Raw genomic sequence first — 15,762 nt, 5'->3', positions numbered from 1 at the left:
AACGCCATTTGACTTTGGTGCCATCTTTTCGAGCGATGGCGTTATACCTTTGGCCTATACTCAGGTAGATGGCGACACCTTTTGATATTTAACAAATTTAACATATCAGTGAAGAACAAGGATCAAAGTCAAATGGTGTTCTATAAGTTTTAATTCTGTGTCGGAAGATGGCAGTAAATTTACTGTGACTACAAAATTTACTTTGACAATACGCCTGTATTGTAAATTCTCTTGTTTAGTGACGCGAAGGTTTTCACTCCAATAATGTATCTCATGTCATGACTGCCCCGAACTGTCATTAAAGTCACAGCCTTGTAAAGTAAAGTAATCGAGAAAAAGAATGCCCCGCGCGTTAGTGAGGGACAATATGATTCATGACCTTTTACTGTCAATCATGTTTTGATACTTTTGTTAAACATTGAGAATTCTTTTCTGTGTCTATCTCTACAGTGTGGAAATAATGAATGGGCCTTGGAGGGAAAGTACCTCTAAACCTTAAGTTAGCTCATTTTGTTTAAAGGAAATATTCTTTTATTTTTGAAAATAAACAAAACTGCATCCAAAGATTTTTTCTTTTTTATATCCATTTTGCTTGTCTAAAAATATTCTTGAATACTAAATATTTGATTTTTTGGGTATTTTGTACGACAGACGAGTGTAAGGCCCAATGTTTCTTGACTTTCTTGGAGAAATCTTATCATTAACTGTATCGAAAAGTAGAATAAATAAAATAGCGTTTATTTTTATTTTTAGTCGATTCGATTCCCGGTTGAAATGAAACAAGCGAATTTAAAAAAATCTTTAGCGTGCGTGAACTGCAGGCTCTTTGGCATGAAGTGTAAATGTCATGATTAAGAATAAATATCATTTATTTCGGCTAAATGTTACAGACATTCCAGGGGTCTCCGCACTAGGCAGTGCCTGTATCGCGGGGAACCAATTTAAATATCAGATCTGTTACAATTCAAAACTATAATTTAGTAAGAAACTACTAACTACAAAATGCTACAAACTAAGGCTTAATCTAGACACAATATTGAAACTAAATTTTGTTAAATATGGCTTCTGTCTCGGCATGATTTTGTGCATGCAGCAGTTTGACAAGCAGTTTTTTCGCTTCCATTTGTGTGCAATCCCTTAGCTTACATATATAGTTTATTTATAGCATTGATGTAGACGCCCCGATGCGTACCCAAAACGTTTGCCAAAAGCTGAGTTTACTCTTGGAACGGGTAAATAGAAGACGCGTTATTGTGATAATATATTATAGTCCTTTGATTAGGTTTTCGGTTTAAGCCGCTAGGCGGCAGAACTTCCGATGCACAAGATACCTATAGTATTATTATTATTGTTTGGAATCGTCATTGTTGCTATGATTTTATTTGAGGCTAGCAAAGCTATGTCTACATATTTTTGATTCTGTATGAACTTTTATATATTATTTGAAACTTTTTGTTCTTATATAGGCATAGCAGAGCATTTGTCGCGTGGAGTAGACGACGAACACCGTCTGATCGCGCGATACGCCGCGCGATTGGCGCATGAAAATCGCACTATGGTAACTACCTTTTAAAAGTAAATTGAACAATTTAATATTATTTTGATTAAAGTTGTGTTATTTTCACTCATCCCGGGTCTTGAAAACCCTATCAGGACTTCGATTCGGAAAAAGGGTACAAGGCGGGGGTTACAAGGGGTTCATTGAACAAACGGTTAAATGCAGAAGTGGTGGTTATGGTATGGAGGCTGATGAAAGAGTAATTTAGCGAAATTTAACAGTAAAAAGGTGGTTTAAATTTAGGTGCCTCTAATTGGCCGCGATACAAATTATGTGTAGCGCTCCTATTGGTACTTTCAAAATCCGCATACTAACCGAGCCCGACGGCTGCGTTTAGCTACTGCAAGAAATATTTTATATAAATAAAAAGTTGCGTTCGCAACATACCTGTCACACTTACATCTCGGAATGGGAAAAAAATCAATTGTTGTACTGTACAGGTGATCTGTTTATTAAGATTAATTTAAAATGCACTGTTTTTCAGCCGCGAGCGGGACGGTCAGCATCACTCACTCCAGAACTGGTAAGTTTCAGTTTTAAATAAAAGATGACACTTTTGTAAACTCATTATTATATTGGAAAACCCGCGATCTTCGGTTTAAAATTTAACTGGTTACCTACTTAAATATTTAGTAATTTTGAGAGAGGCGAATAAATGAATTACACACAATAGGGGGTATTACTGCAGTTCTGCCGCCAGAGTGCAGCATTAGCCCGTTTAGTAAACCATAGAGTAACTTATACATACTGTGCTTTTAACAGTTTTTGACAAGTTTTCAGAGATAATAAAATATGGTTGCACCAAGGCGGTTTGTTTACAGAGAACCTACCGGGAAACGCGAATCCGAAATTTTGCTATCTCTGCCTCTTTACCGCTCGAATATGCAGGAGTGACAGAAAATTCGATTTTCTTGTTTTGCGATAGACCCTCAAATTGTGATAGTGGCGCCCCCTGCGCAGAGTTTCGCGTAATATTCCCTATTGAAAAAGCATATAAGACAATATATGTCAATTTAAAATAACGTTGACAATTCCATATACAGTACCGGTCAAAAGTTAAGTTCACCCTCTGTTTTCGGTACAAATTAGTACTTTTGTGCGATATTTTTTTTGCAGTTTGTATGACGAAATTTTGTTTCCAACTGATCCGTTATTGTTTCTAGAGATGTGTTTGATTAGTCAGACACAATTTACGTACATTTCTAAACAACTCATTCCCTGAAATCTTATAGGAATAACGGCAAATGCTGGGCCATACGGCCTTGCCACTTTAAACGTACAATGGTTACAGCTTTGTCGTTAACCTTAGACTGAGAAAGTGAAACAACTTTAGGCAGATAATATGGAGTCATGCGCACACACTTGGAACTCGTCGGGTGTCCCCACCGACGCAATTCGTTGTGATTCTAATTCTAACCCGTCATTCCTATATGATTTTAGGGAATGAGTTGTTTAGAAATGTACGTAAATTGTGTCTGACTAATCAATCACATCTCTGGAAACAATAAAGGATCAGTTGGAAACAAATTTCGGCATCCGAACTGCAAAAGATTATAGTAAGAAAGTACTCATTTGTACCGAAAACAAAGGTTGAACTGAAACTTTAGACCGGTATTGTACGAGTACAACAACAATACATGACATGTTCTTGTGTGCAATATACGATACCAGTAATAGGTACGTACTACAGGGTCGATCATCATCCGAGGGATCAGAGGTGGACGCGGCGAGGCAGCAGCGGGAACTCATCTCGCAGCTCGAAGCCAAGAATAGAGAGATTATGAGAGAAATCGCGAGACTCAGGTATACGAGTACATTACATACGCTGTTTGTGTGACATGTGCCCTGCCCACCATCCATACCTACTCATATTATTAATGCGAAAGTCTGTCTGTCTGTCTGTCTGTGTGTTACCTCTTCACGTTTAAACCACCGAACCGATTTAGTTGACATTTGGCATAGATTTAGTTTGAGTTCCGGGGAAGGACATAGGATAGTTTTTATGTCAGAAATCATCCCTAAAGAGAGTGAAAAGGGGGATGGAATTTGAAAGATTTAATGAAAGATTTAAGATTTAAGCTTATGTTCAAATTGAATGATTGCTATTACACTTTATCCAGGCGCTAAACTTACTCTAGCTGTTACTGATTCCACGCAGACGAAATCGCGGGCAAAAGCTTGTTAAAAGCCTTAAATGGCTCTATCGCATAACGTCCCATTTGCAAATTGCCCACTCTTCAAATTTTATGCCTGATTTTCAAAATATCTTTCGCAAATAATTTGTAATAAACATTTTTATAAGATAATTAAAGCACCCACGTCTATCGCGAGTGCAATGATGATAGTAAGCGCTGATTATTGTGCATTCTTATTAAAGCACTCACGTCTATCGCGAGTGCAATGATGATAGTAAGCGCTGATTATTGTGCATTCTTATTTATCTGTTTACATTTATCAACACATACACCATTAAAGAACCCACGTCTATCGCGAGTGCAATGATGATAGTAAGCGCTGATTATTGTGCATTTTTATTAAAGCACCCACGTCTATCGCGAGTGCAATGATGATAGTAAGCGCTGATTATTGTGCATTCTTATTTATCTGTTTACATTTATCAACACATACACCATTAAAGCACCCACGTCTATCGCGAGTGCAATGATGATAGTAAGCGCTGATTATTGTGCATTCTTATTAAAGCACCCACGTCTATCGCGAGTGCAATGATGATAGTAAGCGCTGATTATTGTGCATTCTTATTTATCTGTTTACATTTATCAACACATACACCATTTATTTATTTAATCTTTATTGCACAAAAGAAAAATGTATCGTACAAAAGGTGGACTTAATGCCAAAACATCTACCAGTCAACCTAATAAGTGTAAGTAATAGTGTTTAGTTTTTTAAATTAGTGTTTAGTGTTTAATTTATAAAATGTATATATACGTTAGTCTGTAAGGTTATTGTAATATTGGCCTTGTTGCCTGATTAAAAATTCTTAAATAAAATAAATAATAACCACCTAATACCATTATTATAATATAATAACATAATAATGTTAATATGTTAGTGTCTCACGGAAATTTTGTTGTTAAAATAATAATTTTACGTCAAGACAACATTGTAGCTAGCCAATATTTTAATTGGAAACGTGATTAGGTACTCAAGGTAAATCTAATTAATTACACTTAAATAACAACATAAGCATTAATCAAGGACATGTATGTAATAAATATGAATTAAAGACATGTATGCAATAATAAGGAAAATTAATATGTTTTTACAAGCTTTTATTTAACTTGTAATGTACCTATGTAAGTATGTATGTAAAATGTTTGTAAGGGTCAAATCTTGCAAGTTAAATTTGACCCACTTCCCGAATTCTGATGAAGCTGAAAATTTGCATACATATGTAAGTCGTGTGACAATGCAATATTATGGTACCATCGAGTTGATCTGATGATGGAGACAGGAGGTGGCCATAGGAACTCTGTGATATAACAACGCAACCTAATTGTGTTTGGAGTTTTTAGAATTGTCTCGATGAGTATTAGTTGCCTTTGGAAAAAAAGTACAGTCAGCGATAAAAGCTTGTACCAAAAATGAAATTTTTGCCAAAAACTTATATTCCTTAATTACACTACCACGCCACCGTTACCATACCACCACTGACTTTAACAAACATTCACACCAATAATAACTCTCCCTCCAACCGCTCCCTTCAACAGACACCTCCTACGACCCCTTTAACAGCTCCTTTAAATACGCCTTCAACGCCGCGTACACTCACACCTGACCATTTACTACCTCCATACACACCTACACCTACACACACACTACCAGACCATTTTTACTACTTACTATGATCGCTACCAAACCATTTTTAGGTGGCGTGGGACAGACAATTATCTACTACTGATGTACAGAGAGAGGTGAACCCCTGCATACAATGAGTATATGCAGGGGGGGTCACCTCTCTCTGCAGCTGACTGTACATTAGAAAATACAAAGACGAACTTGTCCTAGTAGTATCAAAACATTCAGCTTTTATTTTCCATGTATGGATTGTCCCGTCTGTCTCGTTGATATCTCTGATCATTTCATAGACGGGAAATTATGATTATTTGTGAAATGAGGATAAATTTCTGATCGGGAATTTCCTTTATGCGAATGGGAGCAAAAGCAAAAGGGAAGTCGTTTGTAAGACTTAACAGACCAGCCACGTACCATTACGCAAAAAACGGCAAATAAATCACGTTTGTTGTATGGGAGCCCCACTTAAATATTTATTTTATTCTGTTATTAGTATTTTTTGTTATAGCGGCAGCAGAAATACATCATCTGTGAAAATTTCAACTGTCTAGCTATCACGGTTCAAGAGATACAGCCTGGTGACAGACGGACAGACAGACAGCGGAGTCTTAGTAATAGGGTCCCGTTTTTACCCTTTGGATACAGGAACCCTAAAAAAGGAGTTTAAAACTGGCTGTGTATGATGCCTAACCATAATCAAAATATATTTTGAACAGACGCCAACAAGAAGCCGAAGCGTCAGCTAGTGGGTCAGGTTCCGCCCCTCCGCTGGTGTCTGAACTGAGGGCCCTTCGACAAAGGAAAGACGAGCTGGAAGGGCACTTGTCCTCGCTGCAGGACTCCCGGAAACACCTCATGCAGCAGCTCGAGGGGCTCATGAGGATGCTCAAGGTAAGCTAAATAGCTATGGGAAGCATGCATAAACAGTAGGGGGCAGCACAGGAGACGTCAGATTTTTGGCGCGAGGCGTAAATGTGTAGTTTATGCTTCCAAAGTAGCCCACAAGATGGCAGCACTTGCTTTGGCGTGAAGTGTCAATGTACATGTGATTGATGTACATGTTTATGGTTCCGATTCAGGCCACAAGATGGCAGACCCTCCAACGCGCACGTCCCTATAAAGCATAGTTCATATAGAATTGGTACGCACTAGAAAATTGATATTTTTTTAAGCAAACGATATAACAAATTTATGAATGGTGAATTTTAAATAGTAATGTATTTTAGCTTTTAAATATATATAAATAAATAAATAAAATCTCTGTTATGTAAATAATTACGACCTTTTTTTGTACTGGACCACATCATATTCTGCACAACACTTTGTCGACGTTCTTGGCATGTTTATCCCATGTAGATCGCAACGAATTGATATCCTGGACAATTTGACTAGTCATGTTTATTTTTTTTTTATGATTGCCCACACATAGCCCAGTAGTTTTCGATAGATCGAAATTGGGGACAATTCGGAGGATTCATCTCGCGGGGTATGTAATCAACCTGATTATAAGTATACCATGCCAAAACTTTTTTTGAGTAGTGGCAGCTGGCTAAATCAGGCCCAAATTTCACGGGACTGTTATCGGTTTCTAATAAATGGCAAAACTCATTTCTCTAAGCACTCTTTAATATAAAAGCCCGTAATAAAACTTTTCGTCCTAAAGCCGCAATTTCAATTTCCTTGCCATATCATATATTTTTTTGCGAACTTGTCAAGTTTCACGAACTTATATTTTTGGGGTACATTTCCTCTACTATCGGCCATATAAAACTTCGAACCGAGTAGTTAATAAAAATCGAGTTTTACATACGTCTCGTCGTCCAACAACAAGCAACCTTCGAATTTTATCAAAACTCGGTCGCACAATAGTCGTGCTCGTGTTTTAGCTTGTTGGTTCTATTTAACGGTCCAATTCGAATGTTGAATTGCTCGATAGCTCTTAATAGCCACCTCTGAGGCGAATCATCTTTACAGTACTACGACATTCTATGAATTTTCGTGATAAATCGTAATCAGGCAGTCCTGGATTTAGTTTGACTAAACTTTTTTTCCAAAATCTTATTACTTGTACCAGACCTCCGATTAGTTTGTATCTTCCTGTAGGCGGATAGTCTCCTTGCAACGTTTTATGACCCTACAAACACTAGTTTTTAGCATCTTAAGCGACTTGCTTGCTGTCTTCGTCCCGGACCGATAAGAATTTGTGAGGTATTTGTGCACGATCAATCTCTTTTTCTCAATTTCCATGGTCGAAAACATTAAAATGCATAAAGCCAGCAAAATAATATTTTCACCATGAATACTTTGAAGGTCGGTTGGTTGGTTGGTTGAACTGTAATTGTCAATTTTTTTCCCGCCATGAGAAAATAAAGAAATCTACAACTAATTATGTGCCAATTCTGTATGAACTAGGCTTTAAACTGAGGAGTGTACTCATTTTGTATCAAGCAGAAACGTCTGCGAACGATGCTATTAAGTTAAGAATAAATTTAAGTGTTTTTTTTTTCTATTGTTTTGGGGGAGACTTGAACTCACGACACAAGGTGCCTCCCTAAAAGACCCATATGGTCGAAATATTTCCAGCCCATGTGTGATGGCTTGGTAGCTCAGATAGCAGAGCAATGGGCTAGCGATCCAGTGTCGCGAGTTCAAGTCTTACCCTAGACAGTAGTTTTTTTCACTTAAATTTGTGCAATGAACCGTGTCCCGCGATATTCCCGGACCGACCTCAAAGAAAAGAGCGTACTCCCATTTTAAAGGCAACGGACTTGCGACCCCTCTGGTGTCCTTGGGATGGGTAATTGTTTACTTTCAGGCGGTTCGTCTGTTCCACAGAAATATGAATATAAGGAGAAGTGGCATGACAGCTGGGCGCGTGTCTCTATTTTCTGTTAAAAATGATCAGAAAGCACGATCGCATTGGCATTTGATGACAGCCGTTGCGGTATAAATACAAAAGCAAAATGCCGGTTTGCGCCCTAATTACGTGCAAAAATCGCAGTACCACTGTAAATTTAAATAATTATGGAGTTACTTATCACAGGTCACAGACTTATCTATTGTGAAATAAAAATAGCAATCTTATTTGTGTAATAAAAACGGCAATAAATTAGAAAATACCGTTGTCCATTGCCGGACGTTCGAAAGTCATCCATTGCTTGTTGTATGTACTTTCTTCATTGATGTTATCAAAGCTAACGGACAATGAAAATGTGAAATAGACATTAGGAGGGGATCCGAGCTGAGCAGCACATACGGGTATTTCAGCGATCTACGCGGCCAAAATAATTTTTCATAGAAATTACTTCTAAATGGTATTATTAAGTAAAACAAAGGATAATTTGTTGAAAAAAATATTTTATTCATATTTAAAAACATTAATTCCGTGGATTTGGTGTCGCAGCAACAAACATAGCGATTGTTTCAGGCAAGAAACTTTTGATATTGCTTTTTTTCCGTTCCTCATGCTGCTTAGGAGGGGATCCGAGCTGAGCAGCAACCTATTTAGTATATCTCTGTTGCAGGATTCAAATCAATTTAAGATTCTCTCGTTCTTGCTACTGTAATGTTAAAAGGACCTCTTCTAAGTGCATTGATAGACGCCTCGCAGTAAGATCTGTTAAAGCTTGCAAGCTGCTTTCTGCACAGGTGCTCGTCACTTTGCATTCGTCAGGGGGTGGATAACATTCTTGTTTTGCCTTCTGCAATAGCGTATAACATGGAAAAAAAAATCTTATTAGTATTACGAATAATTTCATATTGCCGACGAGTTAAGTCGGCATCTACAAACATTGACAAAGCTTGAAAGGGCGTAAGACTGTCAGCTTCTTCTGTCTTTGATTCATTAAATGATTTCTTATATTTGGTTGCTCTTGTTGGGAAACTCATAATATCTTTTAACACGTCAGACGCATCACGTTTTCCTATTTTGCGTAACTCACTTTGTGCAGCATGAACAATTACTTCTTCGTCTAAAATAGACCGCACGTCCTCGGTTTTCCTTACTTTGGATCTTTAACTTGATTCGTCAAACAGTTTACACGATCGACCTGGTCTAGTTTGTGTCGGCACCGCGGGAAGTTCAAAAGTTCCTTGAAGCCACATATCATTGGATTTTCGGAATATGCCTTCTTTTTTATGCGCTTTAGACCATCTCTGTTTAATCTCTTACTTAAAATGAGCAAATCTCTGTTTAACTCGTGATTTGGTCCTCGTGGTATCTTTCGTCCGATAAAAGATCTCTCAAAAACTTGAGTTTTCTTCAATGTTGGGTAATTTGAAGCTACAGATGCGGTCAAATAAATACTTGCGAGTCACAAGCCTTGCACCTGACGAGCTTTGGGAACCTAAAACAAACAATAAAACAAATTAATCATAAATAATGATTTTAGTATTTTTTTAGTTCGAACTTCAAAAGCCCAAAATAAATTTAATAATTTCTTGACAGTAATTTTTAAAAGGTTTCAAATTTAATATAAAAGTTAAAGTTAAAACGAACAAATATGCAAAAAAATCAGCCTCAAAAATGATCAACTTTAAAAATACCACAAGTTTAAAATAAATAAATAGTATATGATAAATATATTTTTAGTTAGTAGTTTATCACCTGCTGTATCTGGATCCATATTTTTTTTTTCATTATTTAACTTGGTTTGACAAATATTCACAATTAAAGTTTATGTTTGCACACGGACGCCGAGAACAGTATAGATATATATGCTCTGTATCCATAGCATCCAGAGCCCAGCAGGCAGCCCCTCGCTTCCTATTAACGTTACAAATAGGTGTCGATGGTAACGTATCATATTTATTCGCTAGGAGTTCGAGTTTCAACCCCTTCAGCTGCTCCAAAGTCGCGTACGTCTCTTTAATCTCTGCTAAATCATTTTGAAACTTGAGCATGTCTTTCAAGAGCTTGGTACAATCCAGACTATTAAATAGTATCGGTGGCAGACGCTCGAGTTTTCTCGCCACAAATACTGGAATTACGTCCGGCTCCGTTGACTTAAATACATTAAAAATGTCTCGCAGGTCCCTTTCTTCTTTGCCTTCACTTTTTCGATTAATCTTGCGTGCCTCCGTTGGAATCGAGTCAAACAGTAACGACTTCGAGTTTTTGATCTCATCACTGGAGAACGCAGACTTCCACTACCGACACTTTATTTTGAACATAAGCCAACAGTTCATCGATGACTATGTTACACGAATTGCATCGTATGTACGCACCCACCTTCGTTGAGCGTGCGCGCGCGACTATGCTAATGGGACGTTCGAATTCCGGCTGTTCTTGTGTTATCGGGATTCATGGAATGTGGTTAGGAGGGGGTAATTATGATCCCTAGACTAATCACCTTGATCCAGGTAGTTGTTTTGTTCACCTATCTTACATTTTGTAAAATTGACTTTTGGCCGCGTAGATCGCTGAAATACCCGTATGTGCTGCGACTCAGTCCATGTTTTTAATCAATATTTCAATGTAGTTGTATATGTACCTATATAATGAGTATTGAGTAGGCATAAGAATCAAGCCGTATCAGCAATTGCTCTCAAATCAATTGACATGTTATTGCTACATCTATATTTGTTGTATCTGTAAAAGCACGCATAAAGTTTCATGCTTTCTGTTGGATGGGGCCAGAGTTGGGTAAAAATGAGTTTGATTGAAACTAAGATTTAAAATAGAAACGTTGTTCTTAATACGTTATTCAATACAAATTAATCATGAGCTGAGTGACTGGGAAACCTGAGGGTCTACCGCGAACAACGAAGTTCGCAAATTGCGGATATATTTTTCTTTTACTCCAATTAGGGCGTAATTAGAGTGACAGTAATGGCGCCCTCTGTAAAAATCTACGACCAGCCAACTCGATTGCCTATCTAAGGCCTGCTCCGTAACGGATTTGACAAATTCTAAACCCATATAATGGTACCGAAGCCCGCTGAATAAAATTCGTTTTTCTATAATTTATTGAAGATTTGTTTTAAAATTATTATTGATTAGTAAATTCGTCATTCTCCATTTCTCCCAGCTCATGTCGTAAGTTTTGTTGTATGCCCTCCATCATACATTCGACAGCGGCGTCTTTTGACACATTCTTGGTTTGAGTTATATCAAGAACTATCTTTTAAAATATTTTTGTTGCATATCGTTCTTGTCGTTTGAACGAAATAATTCCTTGGATAGTCAAACCCCATACCGTTCAATAGGTCAATACTGTGGGACTTTCTTGAATCAAGTCTTTGGGCCCGATCTAGAGGGCATTGGCAAGCAAGCTGATGGCCTCATAACCATCGTGGATCATCTCTTAACTATTTTCAAAATCTTATTATTAAACAAAATCTGCGAACCGTTTTTTTAGTGATTTGTTGATGTAGATTTATCTATCGAAAATTACCCCATGCCAGGTAACTGATACCACATCGACTAAATCCCTGCTACATCAGATATTTGGAGACTCGCCTACATTCTCATTGTTTCCTGAGAATTGCAAAGAAATTGCCTTTGGGTAATGGTATAATGTTGTTTAGCATTAGCAGGTTGTGTCGGAAATTAGTTATATGCAAGTTTCGTCAACACATATCAAGTTTTTGACAGCCATTTTGCGCCGAATTATTTTCGGTATTCACTTTAATTATAATTTTTTGATTATGTAACAAGTCGTTTAAAAAAAGTGTCTTTAGTATAATAATTTCGTGATTCTGGAAATTTTAATGGTGGAGTGTATATATATAAAAAAAATACAAAACAAAATATGGATCGCTTTTGATCTGAAATAGTTTTTTTTTTTTTATAAAGTAGGCTAGAAAATATTCAAGAAAAAGCACTTTGAATTTGTGAAATCCGTTACGGAGCAGGCCTTATTTCGCTTACTTAACTACGGTCTTTTTAAATTAAAGAATCTTGTTGGCACAGAACCCTAAAAACGGAATTCTGAACATATCGTAAGGAACACAGTATATATTTTTTTTACTTAAAATTATGTAAAGAGCGTAAAGCCTGACAACAGTTTATTTAACACTGAGATAGTGTCGCTGCAAACAGCTTACGTATGGCAATAATGTGCGTACGTCATGTATAGTCGGGGTAGTGGGCATTGGCTTCATGTTGATACTCGTATAATGTCAAAACATTGCTTACAGAATTCGGTTCTTTCAATTTACCTACTCGTCAAAATCGAATCCTAAATATGCAATATTTATATATTCTTCGTTTTCTGACTGACGAAGTCTGATTTTCATCAGATGTTGTGTCGCTTTCAGGACCACCAACCTCGATTATAAAATCAAAATGTCCACCAATCTAGCTTTGGATGCTTTTTGTGGAAATGAAATTTTATTCGAACGCAGCCACTCTGCAATGACATGCTTTCTGTCGCCAGATGTTGGTGGTTTATTAATGCGAAAGGAATGGTATCGGGTGGGTTCACTTAGATTGGGAATTAATTTCTGCGTAACCCATTTCTTAAAATTATTTTTATTCATCGAATCATCGTAATCTGCTTTTTTTTCTTTATCATTATATACCAGAAGTGCATTAGGAACAAATCCGGATGGTCCACCGGCATTAACAATAATATGTCGTTTTCCTGTTGAAACGACTTTCGATACTCCAGTTTCATTTTCGCTCTGCCAACATTTGGCGTGGTTCAGAGAAGTATGAATGTAGGTCTCGTCCAAATAAACTATAGGCATATTTTTATCCCTTACTTCTTGTATTTGATCCAAATAACTTTCTCGCCAAACCACAATATCGGAACGCTCCATTGACCGTTGGTTTCTGCATTTTTTTATATTTGAATCCCTTACTGTGCATCAGTTTTCGTAAGTACTCTCTGCTGCCTGTAAATCCAATGTCTGTTTTCAAAGCAGTGAGCAGTATTTTGATACTCGGTACTTGTTTTCGCACGACATAAAATTCATTAATTTTATGCCTTATGGCACGTTTATCGAAGTCGTCTATTTGAATTCTCTTTTTGTGTGGGGTTTTGTTTTGTACAGGGGGCAAAGTCAAGACCGTCTCATTATTTTTAGAAATATTTTTTATCGTCGATCTACATAAACCTTAAATGAAATATTAAAGGAAATATTTAAGTTTAAACCAAACAACTAACCAGTTCGATACAACCGCACTATAAAATGTCAATACCGGTCATCTCAACAACCAACTTTAAAACATTGTTTATTGGAATGCTATGTAATCCTTCGTCTTTTTTAAGCTGTAAGTATTTGATTGCATTCGCTACAAAAATTTTCGCATCTGGAAGTTATTTTGGGCATTATTGTAATAAAACCGTTTATATTTGAATATATTCGTAGATATTCTCTGTTTGTTTACATCGGTGATATTCAATGACATCCTACGTTCGTTGTCAAAGAGTACTTGTTGCCAGACCATTGAAAATACGCAAAATGGCGAGGGTCAAATAAACTGTTGTCAGGCTTTACCTACGTTGCAAAAGAATAGGCAAATATCATTCATTCGTTCATAGTCATTTACTCATATAACATTTTTTGGTCTTGCTTATCCAGCGAGCGATAAAAGCATGGAAGACTAACTTCAAACAAAATATCAGCCTTAAAGAGGCTACAAAGTTAAAATACGCATGCTCGCCAGAGGACCAATTGGGTAGGTAAAGTTTTTTGAAGATAGGCAAATTATATTTTTATCCGATAGTATTCGTCATAACGATCACGTAAATGCAGCTCTTTTATTTTTATTTAGTATTATTTATTAAATATATTTTTTTAAGTGACCGAGATGACGTTTGTGAAATTTAATAGCAGATCAGGCACTAATGCCTGTGCACGTGATTTAATTGATGAGGAAAAAAACGATGTCAACTGTCATTGTCACTTAGCTGTCATTGCCGAAAAATAACATATAATTATTTTATCATTGAACGTTTCTTGTTGTGTTCTTAATAATTACTTAAAACTAACTTACAATCTATGTGACCTAGGAACTGATAGTCTTGTACTGAGTGGTCTCCTGCGGTCTTTCTTATTTACAATATACGGAATGTCTCCTATTCTATGGTTAGTGAGCAAAGGGTTAAAATTGACCGTAGCCGAGGTATGCGTCACCTGGGGTATCAAGGTCCGCTATGTTCAGCTGTTTCAATTTCTCCAGCATATCTTGATGCAGATCGTGGACACGAATGTGCCACGGGCCCCAATCTAATGTGTCCCAGAGCGTTTCAGTAGGTGTGCGTCGTGGGAACTGCGATTACTGCTGCTGCTGCTGATTATAAAGCCATACAGTATTGCCTCTATTTTGAGCAAGTTAGTTTTGCTATACCGTGGCAGAAGTTGAACGGTACCATAGTCCAGTACCGGTAACAGACATGCTTGAATGATGGCAAGTTTCACTGTGATGTCTGTTTTTGCATGACGGTTTCATTTTTATGCAATATATTTTTGTATAATAATTTGTTACTTTATGTTTATGTAACCATGTTCGTTTGTCGCACGTATTTAAAGGCAATTAAGCGAGAGTTTAAAGTGTTATAAAGATGGAAGGGTAGAGGTACGGGTAATATCCATAGGCTTTTTTATACAACCAGCGTGCAAATTTTCGTTGTATTTTTTCAAGCATTAGGGAATACTTCGCCTCATACGGATCCCAGACAACCGCACCATACTCAACTTGCTGAGCACGTATGCGTTAAAGAGAACCTTAGCCACTCCAACGTGAAACTGCTTGGATATTCACATTACAAATTCTAAGGTTTTACAAACACAGGAAAGATGATTGATTTGTGCAGTGAATGGGTGTCACAACGCATCAAATCATAAATACAAACCGCCTGATATTACATTTCACGCGTAAGTATCGAGTTTAATGTGATATTTTTACGTAATCGTAAATGCCATAATTCCAATTTTCGTCAGCCGCCATTTCTTATGAATGTTGCCAGTGTATTGAACATTTTTTCCTCCAAATGCGACATGAACTTACATTCTAAAATGAAAACGCTTAATTGAAGTTCCTTGTATAATTATAGAAAATTATATATTTTAACATTATTCATTATTTTATTTCAAAACAATGTTTTTTTATCAAATAAGATTAATTATTTATTTAGTTTTTTTCTTATTTCTATTTTGTGTAATGTACATTTCAGATTAAAAATTTCAGTTGCCTACAATCCGAAAAAAGTTTTACTTGCATCGTAGTTTCCTAAAGCCACATTTGTTAAATAAAACAATAGTAAAAACGTATCTTACTTATTTAAACCTTTTTTCACAAAGTACAGAAATGCAATAAATCCCTATAAGAAACATAAAAAGCTTTTTTTGCAACATCAATTCTACTCACTTCTAAATTATTAATAACCATGTGTAAGGATGTTGTTAAAATTCCCCTACTTTGAGGGAAATAAATA

The 15,762-nt window shown here is 36.7% G+C and overlaps 1 protein-coding gene and 1 long non-coding RNA gene across 2 annotated transcripts in view; one reads left to right on the top strand and one right to left on the bottom strand.

Annotated features, from left to right (window-relative positions):
- Positions 1-15,762, top strand: part of LOC134751041 (dystrobrevin beta) — a 92,468-nt gene that overhangs the window by 18,584 nt on the left and 58,122 nt on the right. The window contains exons 10-13 of the mRNA XM_063686376.1: positions 1,467-1,558; positions 2,043-2,081; positions 3,249-3,361; positions 6,094-6,268. Coding sequence (XP_063542446.1) covers positions 1,467-1,558; positions 2,043-2,081; positions 3,249-3,361; positions 6,094-6,268 — 419 coding nt within the window. The remainder of the gene's footprint in view (positions 1-1,466; positions 1,559-2,042; positions 2,082-3,248; positions 3,362-6,093; positions 6,269-15,762) is intronic.
- On the bottom strand, positions 13,308-13,811 carry LOC134751257 (uncharacterized). Its single transcript, XR_010128613.1, has 2 exons — positions 13,489-13,811; positions 13,308-13,438 (listed from the first exon to the last, which is right to left on the bottom strand). It is a non-coding gene; the product is annotated as an uncharacterized LOC134751257 (long non-coding RNA).

The sequence above is a fragment of the Cydia strobilella genome, chromosome 21 (genome assembly GCF_947568885.1).
Source record: "Cydia strobilella chromosome 21, ilCydStro3.1, whole genome shotgun sequence".
Lineage (NCBI taxonomy): Eukaryota > Metazoa > Arthropoda > Insecta > Lepidoptera > Tortricidae > Cydia > Cydia strobilella.
Note: the sequence above shows the minus strand (reverse complement) of the source record. Positions and strands in the feature narration are given on the sequence as shown.